The sequence below is a fragment of the Panthera tigris genome, chromosome D3 (assembly GCF_018350195.1).
Source record: "Panthera tigris isolate Pti1 chromosome D3, P.tigris_Pti1_mat1.1, whole genome shotgun sequence".
In the NCBI taxonomy this organism is placed as follows: Eukaryota; Metazoa; Chordata; class Mammalia; order Carnivora; family Felidae; genus Panthera; species Panthera tigris.
Window position 1 is genome coordinate 28,943,521 of NC_056671.1, and position 26,204 is coordinate 28,969,724.

General features: G+C 46.8%; 1 protein-coding gene across 3 annotated transcripts in view; it reads left to right on the forward strand.

Moving 5' to 3' along the window:
- DGCR2 (DiGeorge syndrome critical region gene 2) overlaps positions 1-25,533 on the forward strand; it is a 99,262-nt gene extending 73,729 nt beyond the window's left edge. For 2 of the 3 annotated variants that reach the window (XM_042962753.1, XM_007091582.3), the window contains exons 6-10: positions 636-812; positions 13,737-13,940; positions 19,659-19,811; positions 20,762-20,998; positions 22,562-25,533. In XM_042962753.1, the coding sequence (XP_042818687.1) occupies positions 636-812; positions 13,737-13,940; positions 19,659-19,811; positions 20,762-20,998; positions 22,562-22,818 (1,028 nt within the window). In that variant the 3' untranslated portion in view covers positions 22,819-25,533. Of the gene's footprint in view, positions 1-635; positions 813-13,736; positions 13,941-15,435; positions 15,567-19,166; positions 19,258-19,658; positions 19,812-20,761; positions 20,999-22,561 lie in introns of all 3 variants that reach the window. The other variant, XM_042962750.1, reaches the window with a different exon arrangement.
- The last annotated feature ends 671 nt before the right edge of the window (positions 25,534-26,204 follow it).

Sequence of the window (26,204 nt, forward strand, 5' to 3'; positions counted from 1 at the left end):
GCTGTGCTGTGCCCCAGGTGTGGCCAGAGCCACATCTCCTGGAACATTGCAGAAGAGAGGCTTAGGGGTTCATGGCCCCTCTCCCAACACCACTGCACCCCAACCGTGGGCTGCCAGGGCAGCATGATTTCTGATTGCCTGATCCCCAGGTCGGAAGGAAGGAGTTCAGTGAGCGACAGGTCTCCCTGGAGCTGGGAGGGGGTCCCAGGGAGCCAGTGCTTTCCAGTTCAGCCGGCCAGCTGCTACCCCTGGTGGGCATTGGAGTCATAATTCTGCCTGAACTGTGTGTTCCGGGTGTGTGCGGTGAGCGCCTTTTCAAGCCCTTCTCCTTTTACTAGTAGATACCCTGTTGTAAGAGAGGACTTTCCCCTCCCTCCTCTGTTTATTTGTCTGTTTATCTGTCTGAACTCATACTTTTTAATCCACCGTGTCTTGGCCCACTACTCTACTCTTCACGTTGTCCAGAGCTGTGCTCATAGAAACTAGGAGAGGTCGTGAATGAATGCCCTGACCACAGTGCAGCTAGCACTTGGTGGCCCACAAGCCCTTTGATGATCCAGTTTGGGGGGCATTAGTCCCCACAAGTACTGCATGTGATTGGTACGTATGCTGACATTACGTTATTTCTCCCGCAGGCTCCTCAGAGGTGTTCCTGCCCCCAGACCCCATCTTTGCCTCGGCCATGTCGGAAAGCGACAACGTGTTCTGCGCCCAGCTCCAGTGCTTCCACTTCCCCACCCTCCGCCACCACGACCTGCACAGCTGGCATGCGGAGAACTGCTATGAGAAATCTTCATTTCTCTGTAAAAGAAGTAAGCCACCTCTTCCGGTACTCCTAGTAAGCTGTGAGGAAGTGCTTCTCACGAGTTTGTGGCTGTCTGATCTCTGGACCTTGGTGTTGACCTTGAGTAGACTTTGACATCACAGTGCACCAAGCCAGACCCCTATGTCTCAGTGGGGCGGCAGGAGCTCCTTGCCTGGCTCACATCCCACTCTGAAGGGGCACAGGTGCCGTGGGGGGAGGGCAGGAATCTGGGCAACAGTTGATATCTATGAGCCCTCCTTTCTCTTTCCCAGGATAGAGGTGACAATTCCTGCCCTCCACACCTCATTGTTGTTAGGAGATTCAAATGAGAATGGTGACAGAGGGCATGCTACATCTTGTGGGGTCTTGGAACCTCTGACTGCCTTGGTCACCTATCCGTACTCTCCTTAGGTCTTTCCAAGACTGCTTACTTCACAGCTGGGCCAGTCCTCACCTCAGACCATGGTCTTTCCCTGTCCCTCTTCCTGCTCACTTGCCCACATGAAATCCCTCCATTCACATTCCACATGTGCCCACATTCCACATGAAATCCCTCCAGCCTCAGGGACTTGCAGTGTGTTGTGCATACTGAGGGCAGGGCTCCTCGTCCAGGCCCCTCTGCAGTGGGCAGAGGGCTGCATTGAATCCAGAGGCCGCATGTGAGGCAGGCTGGGTTGCAGCCGATGATCTCAGCACCATTAATTTGGACCATCATCCCCTTGCCTGCTGATTTGTCATGGGGTTCAGAGATGTCTGAACCTGTTTCTGGACTCCATTCTGACCCTTGGCTGTTTGTCAGTCCGTGTTGATACCATGCTGTCTTTATGGGAGCTTTGGGATACATCCTCCTAGCTTAGTGGTGGGCTTCTCTACCTTGCTTTTGCCCCTTATGTTGTCAATTCTTGACCTTTTTTTTCTTCAGCATGAATCCATTTTTCTGAGCTCCGTTATTAGAATTCTTATTTGGTTGGATTCTCCTAGATTTTCTATTTAGACATTTTTGTGTCCTTTTTCAAATCTTTGACTTATTTTTTTATCTGTTTTCCCCTCGTGTTCCTTTACTTGCCAAGGTTTTTAGTGTAGTGTTGATTAGAAGTGCTGGTAGTGAGCTTTCTTATCCTCCCAACCTATAAGGGAAAGCTTTTAATGTTTCAGCGTTAAATATGGTGCGGTACTTTCCTTAAGGTTGAGAAAATACCAGGGCACCTGGGTGGCTCAGTTGGTTGAGTGTTGGACTTTGGCTCAAGTCATGATCTCTCCCCATGTCCAGCTTTGTGCTGACAGCTCAGGGCCTGGAGCCTGTTTCGGATCTTGGGTCTCCCTCTCTCTCTGCCCCTCCCCTGCTTGCGCTCTGTCTCTCTCTCTCTCTCTCAAAAATAAATACATGTTAAAAAATTTTTTTAAAAAAGACTGAGGAAATTTGAGGTTAAGGAAGTACCTTGTATTCCTAGTTTGCCAAGAATTTCTACATTACAAAAATGTAAATGCATTTTCTGCATTTATTGGGATTATGTGGTTTTTCTTCTTTGCTGATTTATATTGCTGTTTTGTTTATATTACATGATTTAATTTGTCATTTACTTTTTTACATTAGTAGATTCTCTGATATTAAACCATTTCAGGGTTTTTGTGTATCTGTTCTGGTTTTGCTTGGCTGATAATTTTATTTACGATTTCTGAAACTCCTTTAAGAAGTGAGCTTAGCCTGTTATGGTCCTTTTCTGTGCTTTCCTTGACTAGTTTTTATATCATATTTATATTCAGTTTATGAAATGAGTTGGGAAGAATTCTTTTTTACCAGTCTCTAAGTCCGTTTGCACAAGTTGGGGATGATCTTGTCCTTCAGTATTTGCTAGACCATACTTTTTAAAACCATCTGGGCCTGGGAGGAGGGTGATTTTCTAATTTGGTATTTAGATACACAGTTGAGGGGCGCCTGAGTGGCTCAGTCGGTTAAGCTTCCGACTTAGGCTCAGGTCATGATCTCATGGTTTGTGAGTTCGAGCCCTGCGTCAGGCTCCGGGCTGACAGCTCGGAGCCTGGAGCCCGCTTCAGATTCTGTGTCTCCCTCTGTCTGCCCCTCCACTGCTTGCACTCTGTCTCTCGCATTGTCTCAAAAATAAATAATCAAAAAAAATTCTTGATACACAGTTGATGATCCTTGAACAACACAGGTTTAAATCCGCTGATACATGGATTTTTTTCAGTAAATACAGTAACACTATTGTAAACATAGTTTCTTTTATGATTTTCTTAACATTTTCTTTTCTCCAGATTATTGTAAGAATACAGTATTTAATATATATACAAAATATGTATTAATGATCATGTTATCAGTAGGACTTTGGGTCAACAGTAGACTATTAGTACATACATTTTTGGGGAGACAGCAGTTATACATGGGTTTTCAACTATGCAGAGGTCAGCGCCCCTAAACCCTGCATTGTTCAAGGGTCCACTGTAATTTCAAACTTAGGGAAAAGTTGTGAGAATGGTGTAAAGAACTTCCTCTCATATGCCCCCTGCATAGATTCACTAATTACTTGTATTTTGCCATGTTTGCTCATCATTTTTTCTCAGCATATTTCTTCTGAACCATTTGAGAGTAAATTGAAGATATTATGCCCTCGAGGCCTAAATAATTATCGTGTTCCTAAGAACCAGGACACACTCTTCCAAAACTGCAGCACAATGATCAAAATAGGACGTTTAACATGGGTATGGTGCTCTACAGTCATCTATAATTTGTTATGACCGTTTTGTCAGTTGTTTCAATAATATACTTTAGAGCTTTTTTTTTTTTTTCCTGGTCCAGGATCCAGTCCAGAATCATGCACTGCATTTAGTTATAGTGTTTCTTTAATTTCCTTTTTGTCTTTCAGTTTGAGTAATTTGTTTTGTTTTCTGTTTTGGGTTTTTCTTTTTTTCTTTTTTTTTTTTTTTTGGTTTTTTGTTGTTGTTGTTGTTGTTGTTTGTTTAGAGAGAGAGGGAGAGAGCGTGCATGCACCAGTGGTAAAAAAGAGGGGCAGAGGGAAGGGGAGAGAGAATCTTAAGCAGGCTCCATGCTCAGCAAGGAGTCAGTGTGGGGCTTGATCTCACGACCATGAGATCATGACCTGAGCCAAAATCAAGAATCAGATGCTTAACTGACTGAGCCACCCAGGCGTGCCTCTGTTTGAGTAATTCTATTAATATGTTTTACTGTTTCTTTCCATGTTTTACTGTGTCGAGTCTGCTGATAAGCCCACTAATGGCATTTTTCGCCTCTTTGGGGGTTTTTTTGTTTTTGTTTTTTTTAATAATTTTTTTTTTTTTACATTTATTTATTTTTGAGAGACAGAGCACAAGTGGGGAGGGGCAGAGAGAGAAGGAGACACAGACTCTGAAGCAGGCTTCAGGCTCTGAGCTGTCAGCACAGAGCCCAGCGCGGGGCTCAAACTCCCAATGAGATCATGACCTGAGCCGAAGTCGGATGCTTAACTGACTGAGCCACCCAGGCACCCCTCACCTGTTTGTTTTTTACATTTTGTCTGTTTTTCATTTCTAGTGTTTCTATTTGATTCTTGAGTTTTCATCTCTCTGCTAAATTTTCCATCATGTATGTTATCTGCCTTTTCTTTTTTTTAACGTTTATTATTGACAGACAGAGAGACACAGAGCGTGAGCAGGGGAGGGGTAGAGAGAGGGGGAGACATAGAATCTGAAGTAGGCTCCAGGCTCTGAGCTGTCAGCATAGATGCGGGGCTCGAACTCACAAACTGTGAGATCATGACCTGACCTGAAGTCGGTTGCTTAACCAACTGAGCCACCCAGGCGCTCCTTGCCTTTCTTTCCTTCTGATAGGACTTTTGTGTAGAAGAGTCTTTACAGTAATGGTGGCGGGGATCAGTCTGGGCAGGATTTGGGCTGTACTGTGGATACCCTCCATACTCCCCAGCCTTCATATTCAGTAGATTCCTTGTGTCTGGGTGGATTGGTTTTCCAGAGGGCTCTTAATGTCTGCTCTCCCTTCTGCTTTAGATCTTCCCTTTGGGCCATTCTTCAGAGAGTCTGTCTCTTGCAGATGTCCTAGAGTGTGTGGGCTTCACAAGTGCATCTGTCCCGCCTCCAGCTGGAGTTGTGGATCCAACACCTGGGGGTTTTCACCAGTGCCCTAAAGGCTCCTGGTGTGTGCCTCCTTGGAGGCAATTGGCATGGGAAACTGGGAGCAAGCTGACTAGAAGCCAGCCAGTTGAGGGGCACCTGGGTGGCTCAGGCGGTTAAGCGTCCGACTTCAGCTCAGGTCATGATCTCATAGTTTATGGGTTTGAGCCCCACGTCAGGCTCTGTGCTGACAGCTCAGAACCTGGAGCCTGCTACTGTTTCTGTGTCTCCCTCTCTCTCTTCCTGTCCCCCACTCGTGCTCTGTCTCTCTTAAAAATAAAAAACATTTTTTTTAATTTTTATTTTTGATAGAGAGAGAGAGAGAGAGACAGAGCACAAGGAGTGGGGGACAGAGAGAGAGGGAGACACAGAATCCAAAGCAGTCTCCAGACTCTGAGCTGTTGCACAGAGCCCGATGTGGGACTCGAACTCATGGACTGTGAGATCATGACCTGAGCTGAAGTTGGATGCTTAACCGACTGAGCCACCCAGGCACCCCCAAAAATAAAAAAACATTTAAAAATTGAAAAAAAAAAAAGCCAGCCAGTTGAGGTGATTGGTTTGAGGAGCATATTTGGCTTTCTCTGCTGGTTCCTGCCCTGGAAGTGTGGAAGGAAAAGCAGGGAAGCTGGCAGTCATTGACCAAATCCTGAATGTTCTGGGCTGATTGCTGCAGAAGTGGTGGGTCAGAGCTCTGTTGTCATGTATGGCTGGCCATTGTCTGTGTATTTAGCTTCTTAGATATATCAAATCATGAGGCATATGGTGTCACTTTGCCCTGATGTTGGTGACATTAACTTTGATCCCTGGATTAAAGTTATGCCTGCCAGATTTTTCCACTGTGAAGTTCCGCTTTTTCCCTTTTTTAAATTAATAAATAATATGTGGAGAGATACTTTGAAACTATGTAAAATTCCTGTTCCTCATCAAACTTGTACCCACTGCTGTTAAGCATGTATTGGCAATTTTCTAACTCTTTCATTTCTTCCATATTTACTAGTTGGCATTCTTTTGTAAGGAAAAGCATTCCCCTTTCCCCCATTGATTAATTTCTTTATTTGTATTAGAATGCACTCTTGGATTTTTATTACATTAGCTGGGTTATGATTCATCAGTACCATTATTTTTATGCTTAATTTGATCCATTTATGCTGGCTTTTTAAAAAAATATTTATTTAATTTTGAGAGAGACATAGTGTGAGTGGGGAAGGGGCAGAGGGAGATGGAGACACGAATCTGAAGCAGGCTCCAGGCTCTAAACCATCAGCACAGAACCCGATGCAGAGTTCGAACACAAAAGCAGTGAGATCATGACCTGAGCTGAAGTCGGATGCTTAACTGACTGAGCCGTCCAGGCGCCCCCCCTTTTTTTTGACGTTATTTATTGAGATACTGTAGGTTCAGATGCATTTAAAGGAAATAAGGCAGAGAGATCCCTTATGCATTTTGCCTGATTTCCCCAAATGGGAACATTTTGCAAAACTATAGTATAATATCACAGCCAGGATATTGACTTGGACACAATCCACTGACTTACTCAGACATCTCTAGTTTTACTTGTACTCATTTGTGTGTGTGTGTGTGTGTGTGTGTGTGTGTGTGTGTGTGTGTGTGAGAGAGAGAGAGAGAGAGAGAGAGAGAGAGAGAGAGAGAGAGCGCTATAGAATTTTATTACTTGTGTAGGTTCCTGTAACATAGTCAAGATATGAGTAGTTCTAACATCATAAAGATCCTCCCTATTATTCCTTTATAACCGTACCCACTTGTGGTAGAATTCTCCAGTGAAACCATTGGGCCTGAGATTTCTTTTGCAGGGAGTTTTTAAATTATGGATTCAACTTATTTGATGGTTATAAGACAGTTTGGATTGTCTGTTTCATGTTGAGTGAATTTTTGATAGTTTGTGGTTTTCAAAGAATTGATTCATTTCTTGTAAGTATTCAAATTTATGAGCATAGAGTTATACATAGTATTCTCTTATTAACCTTCTTATGGTTGCAGGATTTATAGTAATAATCCCTGTTTCATTCTTGCTCTTGATAATCTGTGTTTCTCCCATTTTGATTTTGTCAGTCTTGAGAGAGGTTTATCGATTTGGTTGATTTTCTTAAAGAAGCAGCTTTTTGATTCATTGATTTTTCTCTTTTTTCCATTTCACTTGATTATTGCTCTTCATTATTTCCTTCTGTTTGCTTTCTTTTTCTAGTTCATCTTGTACTCTCTGGACTCAAACTTTTTCCAAAGAGCCTTAAAGGACCTAGGCACTAGTTATGCTCATGACTTTCATGCCCTTTCAGTGAACAGAGCTAAGACGTGTGTGTGTGTGTGTGTGTGTGTCTGTGTGTGTGTGTGTGTATTTTGGATATAGATCTTTGATACTAATTTAGTTGTTTTAATGATTATGGACATACTCAAGTTTTCTGGCTCTTTTTGAGTCAATTTGGTAAGTCCTATTTATCAATGGCATTGCCTATATGTCTACATTTTCCAATTCATTTTTGTACATATAATTCTCTCTGCATTCTCTTAAGATTTTTGAAACATTCATGTTTATTATTATGACCTTCTTTTTATTCCTTTTGTTTTTTTAATATTTATTTTTGAGACAGAAAAAGACAGAGTATGAGTAGGGGAGGGGCAGAGAGAGAGGGAGACACAGAATGTGAAGCAGGCTCCACGCTCTGAGCTGTCAGCACAGAGACCAACGTGGGGCTCAAACTCACCGCGAGATCATGACCTGAGCCTGAATCAGACGCTTAACTGAGCCATCAGGCTCCCCTGGTTCCTAATATTTATGCTTTCCTCCTTTTTCGTTGATTAGTCTTATGGAAGATTTGACTCTTTGATTCATCTTTGTAAATAACCAGCTTTGGATAGTAACTGATTGTCATTGTTGTGTATGTGTTTTCTGTGCTATTATTTTCTGCTGTCAATTTCTATCCTTTTACTTTTGTTAAGTTTACCCTTTTCTTTTTCCATCTTCTAGAGTTAGATCCTTATCTCCTTAATTTTTAGTTTTTTCCAACATAAGGCATTTAAAGTTTAGTTTCCCTGTATGCAAAGTTTTCCCTTAAATGCAAGTTTCATGAATTTGTACACATGTATAACCACTTCCCAAATCAAGATGTGGAATATTCCCAACCTCCAGAAGATGCTTCCTATCCCTAACTAGTCAGTATATTTCTCCTTTCCAGGAAGTCATTCCCATGTTCTTTTGTTAGAATTTTTGTTACTGTTCCATATGTGCTTAAACTCTTGGATTGTTCAGGTCTGTTTTGGTTGCATGATACACCAATTGTTAAAAAGAGATATATTTTGAATCTCTCGCTGTGGATGTGGATTTATCCATTCTTCCCTGATGATTCTCTAATTTTAGCTTTATTTGTCTTGAGATCATGTTACTGGGGGCATAAATATTCATAATTATTATATCTTTTTGATGAATTGAACCTCTTTATCATGATGTTAACAATCCGTTTTTATCCATAGTAGTTTTTGTTAGCTTTGCTTAAAGTCTTACTTCTTTTCTAGTGGTAGCTACAAAATGGTGTTAAGAGGCTTAATAGATAGCCAGACTAAATCCAGATTTGGCTTTGGGCAATTTCTTGAGCTCTGTCCTTGGGTTCCACATTAGGAACCAGGGGGTAGTAGAGCACCCACCTCTCTGTGTTGTTGGGACAGATAGTTAGCATATGCTCAGTGCAAAGAATAGTCCCTGGCATAAAGCTCTCAATATATATGAACTATTTTTATTATTACATAATATTTTTGTTCAAGCTTCCTTTTAATATGTCTTTTTGTACTCTTTTAATTAAGTCTTCAAGTTGATTTTAGCACCTTGTTCTGTGCTCTTTACCCAGAATTTTGCTTGTTTTTTTTAAATCTTTTACTGACTCATATGAGATTAATCAACTTTTCTCTAGTCTCTTTTTTTCTTATACTGGTTCAGAAATTATATCCGCCTTTCCTGTTAGTGGTTATCCTTACATTTTTTTTTTTAACGTTTATTTTATTTTTGAGACAGAGAGAGACAGAGCATGAACAGGGGAGGGTCAGAGAGAGAGAGAGACACAGAATCTGAAACAGGCTCCAGGCTCTGAGCGGTCAGCACAGAGCCCGATGCGGGGCTCGAACTCACGGACTGTGAGATCGTGACCTGAGCCGAAGTCGGCCGCTTAACCAACTGAGCCACCCAGGTGCCCCTATCCTTACATTTTTTAAAGGGCATAATTAATTTGTTTTTTAAATCTAAAGACAGTGCCTCTAACTTCCACCTGGTTAATACAAAGACCTTATATTGCTTTAGCTCTAGTTGGTCCCCAGCTTCAAGTATGGGTATACATGTTGTCTGTTACTTTTGTTTTACTTTGTTTTACATTTCTTTTATTTTTTTTATGCTTATTTTTGAGAGAGAGAGAGAGAGAGAGAGAGAATCCCAAGCAGGCTTGGCACTGTCAGCATAGAGCCAGAAATGGGGCTTAATCCCATGACCTGATCTGAAGTCAAGAGTCAGATGCTTGAGGCACCTGGGTGGCTCAGTCTGTTTAGTGTCTGACTCTTGATCTCGCCTCAGAACCATGATCTCATGGTTCATGAGGTGGAGCCCCCCACTGGGCTCTGCACTAACAGCATGGAGCCTGCTTGGGATTCTCTCTCCTCCTCTCTCTCTGCCCTTCCCCTGCTTACATGTGTAAGCTCTCCCTCTTTCTCTCTCAAAATAAATAAACTTTAAAAAAAGAGGAGCGCTTGGGTAGTTCAGTCAGTTAAGCTCTGACTTCAGCTCGGGTCATGGTCTTGCGGTCTGTAGGTTTGAGCCCTGCATTGGGCTCTGGGCTTACAGCTCAGAGCCCGGAGCCTGCTTCTGATTCTTCTTCTGATTCTCTCTGCCCCTCCCCTGCTGGCTCTCTTTTTCTCTCTCTCAGAAATAAACAAACATTAAAAAAAAAAAAAAAAAAAAGAGTTGGACGCTTAACCAACTGAGCCACCCAGGCACCCCTGTTTCAACACTTCTTAAATGAATCACTTGTTGTTTTATGAAGTTAGCATTTATATATATATTTGCTCATATGTTTATCAGTTTCTTATTTATTATTTCCTCTTGCACCCCACTTCTTTCTGCGTTTGGCTTTTTATCTCTCAAATGTATTCTTCAGCAGCTCTTTGAGAAGAGGTTGTGTTGTTAGTGTTACACTCTGTTACTCTCTGTGTGAAAAGTCTGTAATTTTTGCCTCCAATCCTGAATGTTAGTTTATCTGGGTATAGATTTGTAGGTTAACAGTTACTTTTTCTCAAAACTTTGAAGATGTTATTTTATTGTTTCTGCCCGTCCTTGTTCTGAACTGTTGTATACCTTTCCTTGGTTTTCCTTGTAGGTGCATTATAAATTTTAAAACTTATTACTTGCTATGAGCACCCCATCCAGGTGGCCAGGGGCCCCAGTGTAATAAGGTTGGCTTCTGCCATAAGTTCCCATTCTTGTCCTTCCCTGTCTGTGACCTAGTGACGTTTCAAATGCCCCAGTGAAATCCCCTCATGCTTTTACTTGTGTTCTCTGCCCTGACCCCCAGTAAAGCTCTTGCTGTGGGTCCTCGCTCCTTCTCTGCTCCCCACCCACTTGGTTGAGCAGCACTCTTGGTGCTCTTCCTGTGTGATCCCTCTTGGCATGCAAGGACTCTGTCGGTTCAGGACCTATGAGTATAATACTCTTTGTTTTCCTGTGCCTCCCTTGTCGCTTCTCTTGTGGCCACACCTGACTGGCCTACCTAAAGGAACACAGAACAGTAGGTAATATTCATCTCTCTTGTTGCTTTTGAGAGTTTCTCTTTGTTGATACACTGAGATTTCATCACACTGTTATTGATTTATTCTTATTTGTCCTTTTAGGACCCCTGGGGATATATGTGTTTGATTAATTATGGAAAGATCTCAGCCATCATTTTTTTTAACATCTTTATCGAGAGAAAATTCACACACAGTAAAACCTTGGTTTGCAAGCATAATTTGTTCCAGAAACATGCTCGTAATCCAAAGCACTGTATATCAAAGTGTATTTCTCCATAAGAAATCATGGAAACTCAGGTGATTTGTTCTGCAACCCAAAAATATTCATATAAATATTATTACAATGCTATAATATAGTACAGAATAATAAAACACAGAATATAAAGAAAAATAAATTAACCTACACTTACCTTTGAAAACTTTCATGGATGGTGTGAGGGAGACAGGAGAGAGGAGGGTTATCATGTAAGGTAACTTTCATTATCACTAACAGAATCACTGTTATCTGTTGCCTCAATGGAATCTTTTTCTGCATGGGAGCCATTGCATATGCTCGCACAGATGTTGACTACAGTACAGTATTAATAAACTCTTGTCATATACTGTATTTAATGTAACTGGCAATAAGGCAGGAAAAGAAAGGGTCTGTATCTGCAGGCAGCCTGACCTAGAATGAAGCAAGGCATTCCTAAGCATATTCTTGTATGGAAAAGCAAAGGACTGTCCATAGGTGCTTTGAAGTGACAAAAAATACAGTAGTGCCAGTGTGGGCACCTTCCAACATTCTGAAAAATCACCGATTACTGCAAACACCATGGCCTGAGACAGAGCGTCTGAGCATAGGATATGATCACCCACAATCCTGCAGGGAGAGAAAGAGCTAGAAGAACCATTGACTCTTTTTGTGATCATGTGACATTCAGTATCGTATTGCAAGTTATCATTTGTTTATCAAGTTAAAATTTATTAGAAATGTTTGCTAGTCTTGTGGAACACTCGCAAAACAAGTTACTCTCAATCCAAGATTCTATACCTTACAATTCCCCCATTTAAAGTATACCATTCAGCACTTTAGTTTATTCACAGGTAAGTGCAACTATAACCACTAATTCCATGTACGTATACATATGCATTTTGCCATATATATTTTATTCAGATCGATGCAAGGTTCATTTCAGTGATATGTGAAATGTTACCTCTGTATAACTCCATTTCCTTTCCCTTTTTCTATAGTAATACTATTACATACATTAGGTCTGTTAGTGTTATAAACCAACAATACGTGGTTATTAATTATCACCTCCAGTCATTTTATTAGCCCACAGCAGCTTTGCTTCCACACACCTTCTTTGGGCTTTATTGGCAAACACATACATTACATTTCTATACGTTAGAAGCCCAATACAACATTATATAAAGACAGTATTTTATAGAATTGCCTTTTCAGTCAGTTAAGAGGAAAAAAATACTCATTTATATTGTCTTTCATAATTACATAATTATCTTTTCTGGTGGTTTTTTTTTTTTTTTTTTTTTTTTTGTATGGACTCAAATTCTTCTCTGAGGGTCACTTGCTTTTAGCCTGAAGAACTTCCCTTGGGGGGGGGGGGTTAAAAAAATGGCTTCCTTTGGTATTTCTTGTAAGGTGAGTGTGAAAGCAACAAATTCTCTCGGGTCTTGTCTCTCTGGGGAAAGTCTTTATTTTGCTGTCAAGTTTGGAAAGCTGGGTTTGCTGGATATGGGATTCTTAGTTGACGGTTTTTTCTTTGAGCACCATTGTTCTGTTACCCACTGCCTTCTTGCCTCTGTTCTTTCTGCTGAGAAGTCAGCTGTTAGTCTTTTGAGGGTCCCCTTATCAGTAACAAGTCATTTCTGGTTTGCTGTTTTTAAGATTTTCACCGTTTCTCCAGCTTTAGCACTTTTACTATGATGTGTCGGATGTGTTTAGGTTTTGTGCATTTATCCAACTTGGAGTTTGTTATGCTTCCTACATATATAGGTTTTATTTTTCAATGAATTCGTCAGGTTTTCAGCCCTTATTTCTTCAGATATTTCTTCTTTTTCCACTCTCTTCTCTTTCTGGTACTTTAGTTTTGTCTGTGGTGGTGCACTTGATGGTGTCCTGCATTTCTCTGAAGGCTGCTCATTTTTCTTCATTCTTTTTCTCTTCTAGCAGAGAACAATTCTACGTGAGTTTCTTGCCCTGAAAATTTCTGACCACATGAGTTATGTAGATTTCTGACCACATGAGTTATGTAGCCAGTCTTAAAGTGAGGCACAGCCCCTGGTTGTGGGATTTCTGATGAGTTTTTCTAGACATCTCTATTCCATTTAGACACTGAAACAGACTTCTTATGTCCCTTTGCTTTTCACCGAGCATGTATCTTTTGGAGAACTGCCCCTGCCTCATCACTCATCCCTTCCCCCAGGCATCTGTTGTGTCTGCTTGCTGACTTTGGAAGAAAAAGTCTGACTTCTCAACTCCCTCTTGTCTCTGGCCATGGCTATTTCTCTTCCTCTAGCCCCAGGTCAGCTCTGCATACAGTTCAATGTGTCTGCCTTAGGACTGGTGAACTGTCTTCACAAGCAGAACCAGCAGCTTCTCAGGAGACTCATTTGAGACACATTCTCAAATGTGTCACAAAATGGTTAATAGACACGGCAGCTGCATCTTAAAGTTGAGGAAGCCTCTAAGTAAACTGCTTAGGCAAACACTTAAAAGCAAACCCTTCTCCATGGGCTTTTCCCCGGAATCTAGCACTCTTCTCTCTCATAGCTGTCTGGGCTCATGGCCAGGTGTGCTTTGTCCTAATAGTGAGCTGTAGTGACCTTTCTCAGATAGCCACTCCCTGCGGCCATGGGGCAGACTCACACACTCCAGCACTGGGAGGGCTCCCAGGTTGATCTTGCCACTCCTCTGTTGTCATCTGCCCCCCAGGTGGAGAGAGTCAGGGCTCCTGCTGATAATGCATATGTAATAGGCATGTGTGTGTTTGGTTTGTTGCAGGTCAAACATGTGTTGACATCAAGGACAATGTGGTGGATGAAGGGTTCTATTTCACCCCCAAAGGAGACGACCCATGCCTGAGCTGCACCTGCCACGGTGGGGAGCCTGAGATGTGTGTGGCTGCCCTCTGTGAGAGACCCCAGGGCTGCCAGCAGTACCGCAAGGACCCCAAGGAGTGCTGCAAGTTCATGTGCCTGGACCCAGGTGAGACTGATGGTGGGTCACGAGTCAGCCTCCCTGTTCCAAGCTGGAACCTACATGTATTTTTGCTTTCTCAGTGGTGGGGACTTATGAGAGCTCATGGCACATGGCATAGCAGCAGTGGCAGCATTTGTTCACAGAACTGGCCAATTACTCTTGTGGGCATGTGTGTGTCCTATGACCCAGCTTCCTCTAACTGCCACCTCTCAAGTTGGCTCATGTCAGCTCTCAGGTAATAGGTATTGTGCACCAGTGAACTTGAACTTGAGTGTGTGTCTGTTCATGAATCAGTTGTAAATGATAGCTTCAGACCTGGCCTGTCTTTCTCAAGACTTATGTCCCTACTTGAGCTCTTTCTTGGCTATGGTGATCTGGAGGATAATGACACTTTTTACTGCTTATAGTCCTCGATTTTTACTGTTAAAATCTTCAAGAAAAAGATTAAATATTATTCTCAATTTCAAGAGAAAACTCCTTTCTACCAGGTGGTGCTTTGTGGTTAGACACTATGTAGGCATGTGGTCTCTGGATAACCCTCTTCCTTCCTTTTCCATGCACACACACACTAAAGAGCAACAGATAGCAACGTAATCTGTAGGACCATGAGTGGGCATCACACTCCATACAGCATGCTGGATTGTTCTCCACACCAGTGCAGTTGGCATCTCTGTAAATTCATGATCTTAAGAGAAATGTAAATCAAAAGCATGAATTTGTTTTTTATCTTGGCTGCTGCAATATGAGAGAGCAGGGACTTGTGGCCGTTCCTGAGCTTGTGGACCCTGTAGATGAACAGCTTGGGCAGGGCAGGGAGGCCATCTCCAACCTCCAGGGCCCCTGTGAAGGAGATACTGGTTTGCCTAGTGCTGGTGCAACAGCTAGAGTTAGCCCGTGAGGGCCACAACAACAAAAGCTCTCCTTGAGTAGAGAGCTGTCAATGTTCTGCATGCCAGGAAGGCTTCTGGGGAGAGGGCAAAGTAATGTCAGCGGTATCTGAGATTTAGCCAAATGGGGCACTCTGGCACACGTCCCAAACGTGCAATCAGATATGGAGCCATCAGGGAACATGGAGTTCAGTGAAAGTATACTTGGGCCTCCCTATCCCACATGGTAGATGCTACCTCTTGTGTAGGATGAATTCCTATGGGATTCTGACAAGCACCTGTTCATTGTTTACCAGGTCTGTGTCCTGGCCACATCACTCTGAGCCTCCAACTCACTTATTTTCCACATGGGTCAAACTCTGGTTTTCACAAGTCACATCATCTGGACTTCTCATTCCATTTCTTAGGAGTCTACCAGTGTTGCCTTACCTCTCCATCCAAGCTTTGTAAGAATGATTAGACATATATAAGGCCTGTAGAGCCTAACCAACCCTGAGGACTTCTCAGCAGAGCAGGGCTTTCAGGGCCTCTGGATGAGACCATAGCTGCTGTAGGCCATTCTCCTGTGCTGCCAGAGCAGCTTATCCAGGGCCTCTCCTTGCCTCTTGCTTCAGCCTTACTTTTGCAGGCTCCTGACTGCTTCCCAGGTTGGAGCATTTTCTCCTGGGAAATGCCTGTATTCCAAAAAGGACAGAGACACTGCCACCCAAACTGGGGACTTTGGGAAAGTATCCCCTTCAATAAGGTAAGGATATCTGCTCTTATTCTGTTTAGGGTTGTTCAAGAGGTTAAGGGCAATGCCGAAAATGAAATGGTATCCAGACCAGAAGAGAAAAGTGAAATAATCTTTTTTAGTAGATGACATGATTGTCTGCATAGGAAATCCCAGAGGATCTACAGGAAAGATACCAAAACTAATAAGTGTCTTTAGCAGGGTCTCCAGATACAAGGTCAATATATAAAACTACATTGTTTTTATATATACTGCCTATGAACAGTTGGAAATTGAAATTTCTAAGAAAAGTACCATTTACAGTAGTACCAAAACCATGAAATCCTTGGTATAAACCCTACCAATATGTGCAGTCTGTATGCTACAAATCATAAAATACTGATGAAAGAAATCAAAGGTGTAAATAAAAGGAGAGGTGTACCATGTTCATGGATCATAAGACTCAGTATCATTATACAGTTAATTCCCCCAAATTATCTATGGATACAGTGCAGTTCCAACCAAAATTTTGGCAGACATTGACAGACTGATTCTAAAATTTATGTAGAAAGGCAGAGGAATTAGAATAGCCAAAACAGTTTTTAATAAGTTGGAGGATTCATGGTACCTGATTTAAAACTTAGTGTACAGTCCTGGTAAACAAAACATTGCAGTATTATCAAGAGATATATAGATCAGTGGACTCTAGAATAGAGTCTAGAAATAGTCCCACACTTGTATGGTCAACTGATATTTGACAAGGGTACAAAAACAATTAAATAGAGAAAGGATAATCTTTCAACAAATGGTGCTGGAAAATTTGACATCCATATGCAAACATACACACACATATATACACATACATACCTTTAACTACACATTCTACTATGTATAAAAATTAACTTAAGGGGCACCTGGGTGGCTCAGTCAGTTAAGCATCTGACTCTTGATTTCGGCTCAGGTCATGATCGTGGTTCATGGGATCAAGCCCCACATCGGGCTCTGTGCTGACAGTACAGAGCCTGCTTGGGATTCTGTCTCTCCTTCTCTCTCTGCCCCTCCCCTGCTCTCCCATTCTCTCTCTCTCTCTCTCTCTCTCTCTTTCTAAATAAATAAATAATTAATTAAACTTAAATTAAAAAAATTTTTTTAATTGACTCAAAATTCAGAAACTTCTAGAAGAAAATATAGGCTCTAAAAAAATAAAGTCTGTTAAAAGAAAACAAAAATCTTTGTGACCTTGGGATAGGCAACATTTATAGCTGACATCAAAAGCATGATCCAAAAAAGAAAAATTGATAAATTGGACTTCAGCAAAATTGAAAACTTCTGCTTTTGAAAGTTGCTTAAGGTGTGGATGGAACTGGAGAGTGTGATGCTAAGTGAAATAAGCCATACAGAGAAAGACAGATACCATATGGTTTCACTCTTATGTGGATCCTGAGAAACTTAACAGAAACCCATGGGGGAGGGGAAGGAAAAAAAAAAAAAAAGGTTAGAGTGGGAGAGAGCCAAAGCATAAGAGACTGTTAAAAACTGAGAACAAACTGAGGGTTGATGGGGGGTGGGAGGGAGGGGAGGGTGGGTGATGGGTATTGAGGAGGGCACCTTTTGGGATGAGCACGGGGTGTTGTATGGAAACCAATTTGACAATAAATTTCATATATTAAAAAAAAAAAGTTGCTTAAGGAAATGAAAAGATGAGCCACGAGCAGAGAAAAAATATTTGCAAAACACAAGTCAGACAGAGTCTTGTATTCAGAGTATATAAAGACTCTACAAACCCCAATAATAAGAAAACAAACCACCCTATTAAAAAGTGGGGAGGGGTGCCTGGGTGGCTCAGTTGAGCATCCGACTCTTGATTTCAGCTCAGGTCATGGTCTCTCTCACAGTTTGTGGGTTCAAGCCCCACATTGGGCTCTGCACTGACAGTGCGGAGCCTGCTTGGGATTCTGTCTCTGCCTTTCTCTCTGCCCCACCCCCTCTTGCACCTAGACATGCTCTCTCTCTTTCTCAAAATAAATAAATAAACTTTTTTTTTTTTAAAAGTGGGGAAAAGATTTAATATGACACTTCACCAAAGAAGACACATGATGGCAGCCAAACAGCTGAAAAGGTGTTCAACTGGTCACTAGGGAAACAAATTGAATGCACTTGGGCCACCACACCTAATGGAAGATGAAAATAACAGAATTGCCAGCTCTGTGGGTGGCTGAGGCACAGAGCAACTGGTGCTCTCCATTCCCGTCCTGCACTGGTGCCCTGGGGAAGCCTGGGGTCACAAGGCTCCCAAGAGGTGAGACGAGGTGCCCAGCAGAACAGCTGCCAGGAGCAGAGCCCACGTTAGAATCCAGGGCATTGGCCTCTGATTCCTGCTGAGCTTCTGTTTCACCTGCCATCTCTGACGGAGATTTGAAACCATTAACCATGTAACCAAGCTCAGTGAAATGGTTAAGTTCCTGATCACTGAAGTTCTTCATGCACAGACTGGGCAGCTGCGTGAAAAGGACCTGGGATGACTCAAGCATCAGACAAAGGGCCAGGCCAGGTGAACTTCAGGGCACCTTCAGTTGCAACAGCATCTTCCCCAGCAAGACATGTCCTCTGGGGCCCAAGGGTTAACTAAGGACCAGTAGCCTGGAAGACAGAACACAGCCCCGTCTGGTACTGTCCAGAGCCCCATGGAGGGACCAGTTGTGGCGAGTCCCCAGGGATCTCTGGCTTCTGACCCTAGAACAGTGCTGTCATCTTTGTGTCTGACTGCAGGTGACTTTCTTCTAGGAGATGCTTCCTCCTTCCTGGTAATCATCATGGAGGAATGGTCAGGGACCGTGACTGTGTCCTTGGGTTTATTTTAGAAGTGATTAAGAGTCATTGCAAAGGGGCTGCTCCTTTAGGTGCTCCCTTGGGATCTCTGAGCTGACCACCAATTAATAGACATGTTAGTAGCCCCCTGGGCTGACAGACTTCCTCCCACAGACAGAGACAAAATGTTCCCTTGAGTCTGGAAGAGGATCAGAGGCACCAAAAAAAGCAGCTAATTGGTGAGAGAATGTATCATTTCCACATATTTACTTCCCAAGTGTTGTCAGCAATAAATGCAGCTTTGAGGGAAGCTTTCTGGCTCCCGTGGGAGGAGGGCAAGTGTGAGCTCTGACCATCTGCATTGGTATGGATTGATACAATAGTTGTTGGCCCTTACACCCACACAGAGTCCTGCTTCCAGTGGCTATAGGTCACTTCCTCGCTGTGCCTGCCCCCCTCCCTGCACTGAAGCCTCCCTGGCCTTCCCTCTGGGTTTGTGGAGGCAGGTGTTCCTGGGACCACTTCCTGGTTCTGCTCTTCTGTGACTTGGTGTGAGTGGCTCATCTCGTCTAGGTAGGAGCCCCTGGAGGTGTCCGTCACACGGTAGGCACTCAGCCAGTGCAAGTTCTCTTCCCTCACCCCTCATCCCATGATCATCATCTCTGCCCTACCCACAGCAGCTCCATAGCAAGCACCTAACCAGCACCGGTGTGCGCCAGGGTAAGGCAGGGTGGAATTGTCAACATTTGGGGCCGAGTGCTGTGATGTGGGGCTTTCTTGTGCATAGCAGGATGTTGAGCAGCATCCCTGGCCTCTACCCACTAGATGCCAGTAGTGCCTCCACCCCTCAAGTGGTTGATGAAAAAGAGTCTCCAGGCATTGCCAAATGTTCCCTGGAAGTTGCAGAGTCGCCCAGGTGAGCATCCCTGGTCTAGAGTCCAGTGGCTCGGTCATATCTGCCCGATTTTGTACTATATGGTTGGGGACACAGGGGCCCATAACACAGCACCTGCCAGCTTTTAGGCAGAAGGGGCGCATTGCCTGGCACTTAGGAGTGCTAGACTGGAAGGTAAAACATCTTTCCTGGCCCATGATTTGCTTCTCTCCTTTGATGTAACCACAGTATTCTTGACTTTCAGCTGTTTTCATTTTTCCCATCTCTCCTAAGACGTCAAGTGCAGGGAATCAGGAAGCAAGTTGCCTTTTCCACATAGATGCCTGGTGGTGGAGGGCTGTGGCCTTCCCGTAGCACTAAGCACTGGGGATCAGGCTCTCCTTTTCTGAGAACAGCCGATTTCTTTCCTCTCCTTGTAACAGATGGCAACAGCCTGTTTGACTCCATGGCCAGTGGGATGCGTCTGATCGTTAGCTGCATCTCCTCCTTCCTCATCCTGTCGCTTCTGCTTTTCATGGTCCACCGGCTTCGCCAGAGGCGCCGGGAGCGCATTGAGTCCCTGATTGGAGCAAACTGTGAGTGTGCTTGGCCCTACCTATAATAGCCACAGCAGGGGCCCTGCTCTGGGCTGTGTCCTCTTTAGGGTGAGAGGGTACTGGAAGTAGGAAGGGGGGCAAGGGAACAGGCAAGAGGGTGTAGCCCTGGTGGGGTGTCCCTGTCCCACCCACTCACCTGCTCCTGGGCTGAGTGCACACCTGGGAAACTAGAGGAGCTGTCCTTGGGACCCAAAATCAGGCCGTGGATGTGTGGAGGGAGGGGTGTGCCCTCAGTGCCAGCTGCCCCCAGGCTCCCCGGCCCTCCAGACCTTGAAACAGGACAGGCAGCTGCCGCTGTATGTTTAGATAGTTGATGTTACCTTTTCTGACGGCCTGGACCATGAGTGGGGCCACCTGCCGTGGGCAGAGAGGGCAGAGCAGCAGACGCCCGTGACTGTCAGGCAGCTTAGAGTGTGACTTGGCCCTCCTCAGCCCAAGTTCACTGCAGCAAGAGAGTTCTCTGCTGTGGCCTGTGCCCTCCGTAGAGCTTCTGGAATCACCTTGTGTCAGTGAGCAAGCCGTGCTCCCTAGCGCCCAGTCCCCAGTCTGTGTGGGGAGCAGTGGGATGGGTACAGACCCTCCGGGGAGGGCCCCAAATCAAGGTGGTAGGAATACAAAGGGACTGTGCCAGCTGCAGTTGGGGGCCTCAGAGCACAGCCCTTCCACAGACCCTCAGTTTTCACCTAGTCATCTACAAAGACACTCGAGCTGGAGAGGTGTGGTGAGGACTGGGCGGTGCAAGTGGCAGGATGTCATGATGGGTTGCACATGGGTGAGGGGCAGGGACTTTCTGAAGGAGGGGGGTCCGCATCAGAGCTTCAGGGCTCTCATGTGGGCAGCTGGGCACACAAGTGTGACAGTCGGGATGTCAGATGCCGTGGGCCTCTGGGTGACTCAGCTGTTGCTCGTCTCTCCCTGCTGTTGCTCAGTGCACCACTTCAACCTCGGCCGGAGGATCCCCGGCTTTGATTATGGCCCAGACGGGTTCGGCACCGGCCTCACGCCCCTACACCTTTCTGACGATGGAGAAGGCGGCACGTTCCACTTCCACGACCCTCCTCCTCCCTACACCGCATACAAGTACCCAGACATCGACCAGCCTGATGATCCACCGCCGCCCTATGAGGCGTCCATTAACCCCGACAGCGTGTTCTACGACCCTGCAGGTGCTTCCCTCCCAGGGACAGGGAGCAGCACATCACTGGCCATCCTCTTTGCAGCCAGAGGCTCACTGGTCCTCCTCCCCAGTACACAGGACCCTGAACCTCCACTTCTTTCTTGGCCTTCTGCTTCTTTTTGACTTTCCATTTAAGGTGGAACCACCTGTTGGTGGGCAGGCTCTTCCCAGGGTTGTACATGCAGATGACCATGGGCAGTGGCCATGCTGCCCTTTGCCTTCCTCCCACGAACACCTGTTAGCAAGCAGCCCTTGGGGCACACTCAGCTGGGCAGTATGGAGAGATGGGGAGCCGGGTGTTGGCGGTTGTGGGGATAGGACTGGCCCAGGTCTTCCAGGTGCCTGCCCAGAGCCAACTGCTGGGTCACAAAGACACATGTGCATATGTGGTAATTGTTAGAGATGCCTTTGTGACATTCCTTCCTGTCTGTGAAATGGGAAGAAAGCACTGGTTCTGTGATGTTGGCCTTACTGCTTAAGTCTTTTGTCCATCTGCTCCTGTGGAAGATCATTCCTCACAGGTCTGTGTAGCACAGAGGGAATGTCAGGTTCCTCACCCATTGCCCAGCTTGTTCCTGTCCCTGATGTGCAGCTCAGGTGTCCCATCCCGTTTGCCTACATGTTAACACCCTCTAACATGCACACAACCCCCTGCGGTACGACAGCAGGCAGTGCCCCACTCCTTGCACTCCTTGCCTGGCTCCTTGCACACCCACACAGCACAGCAGAATGTGTGTTGTGGGGCCAGCGCCGCTGTGTTGTTGGGCCTGTTTGCTAGTACTGCTTCTCTGTGGTGTGCAGGCAAGACCTGGATTTGACCCCTGCACACACAGTTTGTCTCAGTCTGCCGTCCAGGGGGTCGGGGTAGAACAGGCTCCTGCCAGGGATGCTGCTGGGGGGTAGCGGGTCCCAGATGGCTGCATGGAGCAGGCTGTGAGGGAGCAGTTGCTCCCTGGGGCAGGTAACAGGACTGCTGAGGCTGGGGCGGAGCCAGCCAGGAAACCGGGGCCCCCATGCCTTGAGCTTTTGGAGAAAGCCGGAATAATAAGGAGCAGGCACGCTGAAAGGAATGGGCTGCCACAGAGCCTCCCTCAAACCAGAGATTTCTACAGACCCCGGTAAGGTTTGTGGAGCTGTCTGCTCTGGTTCTGTCTTCTACATTCTCATCCCCATATTCCAGCCACAGCACCTTTTCTGGGGGCTGTGTCCCGTTCCGCCTGCCCACATCCGGCCCAGTAACTCCCTTGTGTCACATGAGCCCTGCTTCAACCTCCAACAAGTCTGAGAGGACTTTCCCTCTCCCCCAACTTTGTTCCGTGGACTCTGTCAAAGCCTGTCCCTCCATATCACATTGCCATGGCTTGCTCACGACTGTACCCCTGCGCCTTGCACCGGGCCAGGTGGCAAAAGTTGGGGGTGAGCACAGCTTCCCCCTCCTCCCACCACCGCGGGAGCATTCAGGCAGGAGAAGTAGCCCCTGGTTCTGTGCAGCCCACCATCTTCCCCCGTGCCAGGCCTGCCATCCTGCTGACTCCCTTTTGTCTCCCTGCAGACGACGATGCCTTTGAGCCAGCAGAGGCCAGGCCGCCAACCCCAGGAGATGGTGGCGGTGAAGGTGCATCACCCCGGCGCCTGGAGCACCCTGTGCCTGCCACAGGGGCCTCTCTGGCAGACCTGGAAGACTCAGCCGACAGCAGCAGTGCCCTGCTTGTGCCCCCTGACCCTACCCAGAGTGGGAGCACCCCAGCGACAGAGGCGCTGCCAGGGGGCGGCCGCCACAGCCGCAGTTCCCTCAATACCGTGGTGTAGAGGATGGCCCAGCCCACGGCCCCAGTGGGCAGAGAGCACCTTTTTGCTGACAAGAAAACACTGATCCCTGTGGGAGATGTGAGGGGCCCCCAAGTGAGTCTGGACCCAGCTGCACTGCCGCACACCCGCTGACGGCGTGCATGTGCGAGTAGAGACCACACCGACCTCCCGAGGGAGCAAACACCTGCACCGAGTCTCCTTGAGAGCTCCAAAAACATGCTTAGCTTTGGGTCCCTGTCTTTTTCTTTCCAAACGGCAGAAGAATGACGAAGTTTGTTCAGACCACACGTTTCAGAAGTAGGGAACAAAGAAGGCACTGTGGGCACGGGTGGGAGTCAGACCACACCTGGCTTTGGTGGGCCTGCTCGCTGCAGCATGCCATCCAGAGGAGCCTGCCAACCAGCCACTGAGCCCTGGGGCTGCCATGTGTACCTCGCTAGCCACTGTTCAGGAGGGGCACTTCCAGGCACCACTGTGTTTGTGGACTGTCAGTATTGTCTGGGTGGTTGGTCTGCCTCAGGGTAGATGCCCTTGGAGGTTACTATAGTGGCCGCTCTGAGGATACCCCCCGGCCCAGCCATGAACATCAAGGGTGACCCTACCCTGGGTTGGGGGCTGGCCTGGGCCTCTGGTGCCCAAGACCCTCAGAGGGGGTCTTGGAAGGAAGTTGAACGCTCCACTCTGTCTTTCAAGCTAGGTCTCTGTGAAGCCCAGTTCTGTGCCAGGGGGCCCTGGCCCTACCCTGCCATTTTTCTCCCCAGCATTGCTGTGCATGGCTCCCTCAAGAGGCAGCCCTGGAGCTGGGCCAAGGCCCCTAGCCACGCATGAGTGTCCTGGCCCTGGGTCCTCCTCTGGGGGTTGGGGGCTAAGCCAGCCAGTCCGCTACCCTCTGGAGCCCCCCACTCCTATTGAATTTGCTCGTGGGTCTGGTCTGCCCCCCCCCACCCTATCTTGTTTGTGCCATAAAGGGTTGTTTCTTTGGGGGGAGGGGTGGCTGAAATTAATGCCCTGGGCTGTGTCCATCTCCTGAAAGTCCACTTGCACACCACCACCACTGAGCCGAGTGCCCAGTGGCCGCATGCCACCTTCCCATCCTCAGCAGCTCGGGGTGCTGGGTTCCCTGCCCAGGGGCCTTTTGACCAAGGGACCCTGTTGCCTGCTCCTGGGCAGTGGTCTTGTCTCCTGACACGGGGCTTTTAGCATTTCTGAGGTTTGGAGATTAAGCGGGTTCTGTGCGATTTTTAGCACATCCATATCTTTTCTACGTTGAATGTCTGGATCTTTTCTTTCTGTGTGTACGCGTGTGTCTGTGTGTGTGTGTAAATCTGTGTCCAAGTTTTGCAGGTGGTGGCAGTATGCCAGAATTCGGCCTTGGATCCCCAGTTTCCCAGGCCAGCCATGGCATCTTTGGTGGCACTGAGGTGTGGCCAGGTCTGCACCTCTGCCCCTTGGCTGAGAGCATGGAGCCCTGCTCCAGGTCCCCCTTGTAGCTCTTCCAGACCAGCATGCAGTGACAGGAGGGTTGACTAGAAGTGGGTGTTTCTGTGGTGCTTTGTGGTGACAGACCTCGGTGGCACAGTCCAGTCCTAGGCATGTTCTCACACTCTCCCATTGGAAACCCATTGTGTTCTTCCAGTATGGAATGAGATTTTTGAGTTGCCCCACAGAACTGTCATCCCTTAAGCCGGCCAGAGGTGTGAATTTTGAACTGCCTGTCTAGGCTCGCAGGATCCAGAGTGCTGGAGGCAGGACTCAGGCGGGCTGCATGCCAAACAGGCCTGAGCTCCCCTTGCCATAGGGCTGATCCTTCAAGAATACACCCTGGGCACGTGTGCCCCACGTTGGCTGCTGAAGACAAAGCAGGAAGTGTGTTGTGCTTCCAGCGTGCTGGGCTCAGGGGAGCCGAGGTCTAGAGCAGCAGCCACAGGTCTTACTCGTGCCAGGTGAGTGTCCTGAGCGTGTCTGCTTTGGAGTGACTATCCCAGTGGAGCACATAGGGGCCTGACTTCAACAGCCGAGAGTCCTTCACAGCTCCCCTGTCTCTGGCCCAGGCCTCAGAACCATGTGTTGAGGACAGGGCAGTTGGCACAAGATGTCTGGGACTGGGGAGCTCCCTTTGGGGACCGAAGGACTGCTGGGGCCAATCAGGCATGCAGGAGGCATTGAGGAGGTGGCCTGAAGTATGGTGGGCCCGCTTCTGGACTGGCCAGGGTTCTGTCCCAGCACCAGGGTGCTCAGCCCACTGGGGTCCTTGGGCTGCACAGAGGCCTGCATGCCGTGTGTGCAGGAGCTGGTGCCTAGGAGTGAGCTCTGCTGGAGGGCGGTTGTGAGGGGAACAAGGTGGGAGAGCCGGGGTCTGCCTGGCTGCCCTTGGCCTCCTGTCCAATTGCCGCCCTTTGTTAAGTTCTAACTGCTCCAGGGTCTGATGAAGAATCCCAAGGCCAACCCGAGCTGGGACTCTTGTGCTCCTGTGATTGACTGGGCTCCCAGAGGTACAGGCCAGGCTCTTGGGAGGGGCCTCTTCCTCCAGGACCCGACTTACCTGGTGGAGGAAGGAGTTGATACTGTACATTGTCTCGATGCCTGTTTTTTATGTTCTCCTTTCACTAAGGGTTTTAGTTTGGGTTTATTTTTGGTTGGGTTGGCACTAATCCTTTTCTTAAGATGCTGTGAGAACCATTTCACCCAAATGCCAAATAAATTTGTGTTCTGGAAGAGGCGTGGTCAGTCCTTGGTGTGACCTAAGTTGCGATGGGAGACTCCAGCCAGGGTGGCTGAGATGGGTGGATGGAGGAGTTGGGGCATCCAAGTGAGCCAGGCTGGGGTGCAGGGCTCCAAGATGCTCCAGTGACCATGGTCCTTTCAATAATTTCCCAGTCTGTGATGGAGGAACAAAAGGGTGTCCAGGGGACTCAACCTCAGGTGGGTCCTTGTGCTCACCTTCCTAACCCAGCGTCCTGGCAGTCGGCTCCAGCCTGGGCAGGGGGATCCTGGGGGCCCGACAGGCGAGGGGCCAGGGTTAAAAAAGGAACAGGGAGTCCCTTGGTGTGGATAGGAGCTTCGAGGACAGCATCCCTCATATATGAACATACCTGCTAGAATGGTGGTGGGGGTCCTGGGTGCCATCAGCACTGCTGACAGCGCCCCTTCCCCAAAGTGGGGAGAGCCTGACCCTCTGGGGATTGGAGAAAGATACCCCCCCTCCCCAGCCCACCCCATCTCCCTTCACATCACTGGCCCAATTATGCTCACATCCACAGGCACACACATGCTGGGTAAAGAGCTTTCCAGTGTTGCTTTCTCTCCCAGCTACACCAAGAGGCAGCAAAATCAGCTCCACTTGCCAGGACAATGAATTGAGGGGCTGAGGCTCAGGCCACAGCCTG